Consider the following 2,403-nt stretch of genomic DNA (forward strand, 5'->3'; position numbering starts at 1 on the left):
ATTTGGGGGCCACACCCAGCAGTACTCAGGGCTTACTTATGGCTCTGTGCTCTGGGGTCACTCCTGGAAGGGCTCAGGAGACCATGTGTGATGCCAAGGACTGAATCTGAGTCAAATGTGTGCAACGCAAATGCCCTACCCACTGTACTACCACTACAGCCCCCAACAAAGCTTTTAAAGACATCTTATCTGACCTGTCCTTGAAATGTTTAATGATTTTTTTTGTCTGTTCCCATCAACCTGGCACGATTTCAATGATCATAGTCAAGATTCCGAGTATGCTCCTGTAGCATGACAAATCTTAAAGCAGTTGCCTTGTCAACCTTGAAGTCTTATAAAATCACAATTTGGAGGTACAAGGCATGGTGCTATAGAGTCCGGAGGTTCTTGTTCATTTTCAGATGCCCCCAAAATGTTGATTGCTCTCTAACGTGCTAGACACTATGTATTTGAGACTTTGCTGGTGTTGAAAGATCATTGTTACATTTTGGTGTCGTTGGTTTCATTGACTTCAGATAAGATAAAGTTGGGGTTGTCATAACCTCTCTTTGTCCTGGCTCGAGCATCCTTCTCATTGTAAAGGCACATGGCACAGTGTGGCGTTTCCACTTCCACTGTTTTGCTAAAGTTATGGAAGTCTACTCGGTATTTGCCTTCCTTGGTCTTGGAAACAATGGGAGCAAAACGATAGCCCCAAAGCACCTCCTCAGGTACATAGGACGTCCGCACTTGGCAGGTAGCACTGGTTGATTCCACAGTACCATCTAAAAACACCACTAATTCGAAGTCCTGCTGGGCCAGGGTCTCAGCTGCCATGTGGAAGAAGGGGCTATGGTGGTCAATGACGTGGTAAATTGTCAATGGGGAGATGAAGAACAAATTCTCATTCCCAGCGTCAACTACAAAGTTGATGTTGATCTGGTCCAAAATGATGGTCTCACCTTCAGGTGTGACGGTGGTCTTCAGCAGCTTCCCATATATGTGACTGCCGATGAGGAGGCTCTTCCTCAGGTTAGCCACGCGGATGAGGAGGCAAAGCTTCCCACCTCGCTTGCTGATCACAGCATTCTTGCTGAAGGTGATGGTCTTGGCACACTTTTTGGACCTGGAGATCTTGGCTAAAATGGCGCCACACATGAAAGAATTGATGATGACGCCGAGGATTGATTGGAAGATCAGCAGGAAAATGGCAGTGCCGCATTGTTCCGTCACACACCGAAATCCGTACCCAATGGTCACTTGTGTTTCCAGAGAAAAGAGAAAGGCTGACGTCAACCCATTAATGTTTTCCACACAAGGGGTGTGGTTGACAGAAGGGTGGAACTCGGGGAGGTCTTTGTGGATATAGGCAACAGCGTACCACAGAAGGCCAAAAAGGAACCAACTCCCCAGGAAGGCTGTGATGAAGATGGTCATTTTGTACCTCCACTTGAGGTCCAGCACTGTGGTCCAGATGTCCACGAAGAAGATGAACCTCGACTGGGCATCCACATTACCATATTCGATGTTGCACCTCCCATCTTTGGACACCAGCCTCGCTCTTTGTCTAGAGTGTCCCAAAATGTGAGTGATGAACCATTTCCGAAGATGTTTGAACATCTTTTCTGTCAGTACCCTGATCTGAAAATACAGAAAAAGAAGAAAGAAGTTGTGAGCTGCGGTGAACCCGGTGGCTCCCTTTGGGGTTTAACTAGATATGAAAATGTCACGAAGAACCACCTGGGGTGCCCATCACTGGAGGTCACAGATGCGTCTATTTCAAATCCCTCAGTCTACTTCCAATGGAACCTTTCCTTAAGACAGCTGTAACACTTCAGCATAAAGAAGACAAGCAATTAGAGAGGCCAAAATGGAACGTACACATATACAACCTTAGTCACACTCAACATTAAAAGTGCTTGTGACAGTGTCGGTAACTAAGAGTTACTTGGTCTTATTGTTGGGATGGGGAGAACCTCCTAATTGGTGCTCTGAACAATTCTTGGCCAACCCGGTTCCCCAGTTCAATATTGTGATCTCCAGTCCACCTCAGCAACGCGCAGGTTCCTCCAGGAATGCACCCAGTGATGCCCGGGGGGACCATGTGACACTGGGGCTCAAACGCAGGTCAGAAACACGCAAGGTATGTACCCTAACCACTCACTATCCTACCTCTCTGTCCTTGATACGATTCTTAAAATCCGCTTTTCTTTTTTTTTCCTTACCAGGGTTAGCCTTGATGGACAAAAATACCTGTGAACATAGAACGATGGAGCACTGTTCACATATTTGTAGCATATAAAAATAAGTCTACGAGAAAACACTCATCCATAGTCGGCCTAAGTCATCTTAGAGAGTGTTGCTGATATAGCTCTCAAGAGAATCCTGCTCTGATCTAGTTCAACTTTTTCATTCACTGAATGA

At 46.1% G+C, this 2,403-nt stretch overlaps 1 protein-coding gene across 1 annotated transcript; it reads right to left on the reverse strand.

Moving 5' to 3' along the window:
* Positions 1–480: 480 nt before the first annotated feature.
* On the reverse strand, positions 481–1,617 carry KCNJ1 (potassium inwardly rectifying channel subfamily J member 1). The gene has a single exon (XM_056107688.1). It carries the CDS (start codon positions 1,597–1,599, stop codon positions 481–483), a length of 1,119 nt encoding a protein of 372 aa, XP_055963663.1. The 5' UTR covers positions 1,600–1,617.
* Between the last annotated feature and the right edge of the window lie 786 nt (positions 1,618–2,403).

The sequence above is a fragment of the Sorex fumeus genome, unplaced genomic scaffold (genome assembly GCF_029834395.1).
Source record: "Sorex fumeus unplaced genomic scaffold, SorFum_2.1 ptg000169l, whole genome shotgun sequence".
Classification (NCBI taxonomy): Eukaryota; Metazoa; Chordata; class Mammalia; order Eulipotyphla; family Soricidae; genus Sorex; species Sorex fumeus.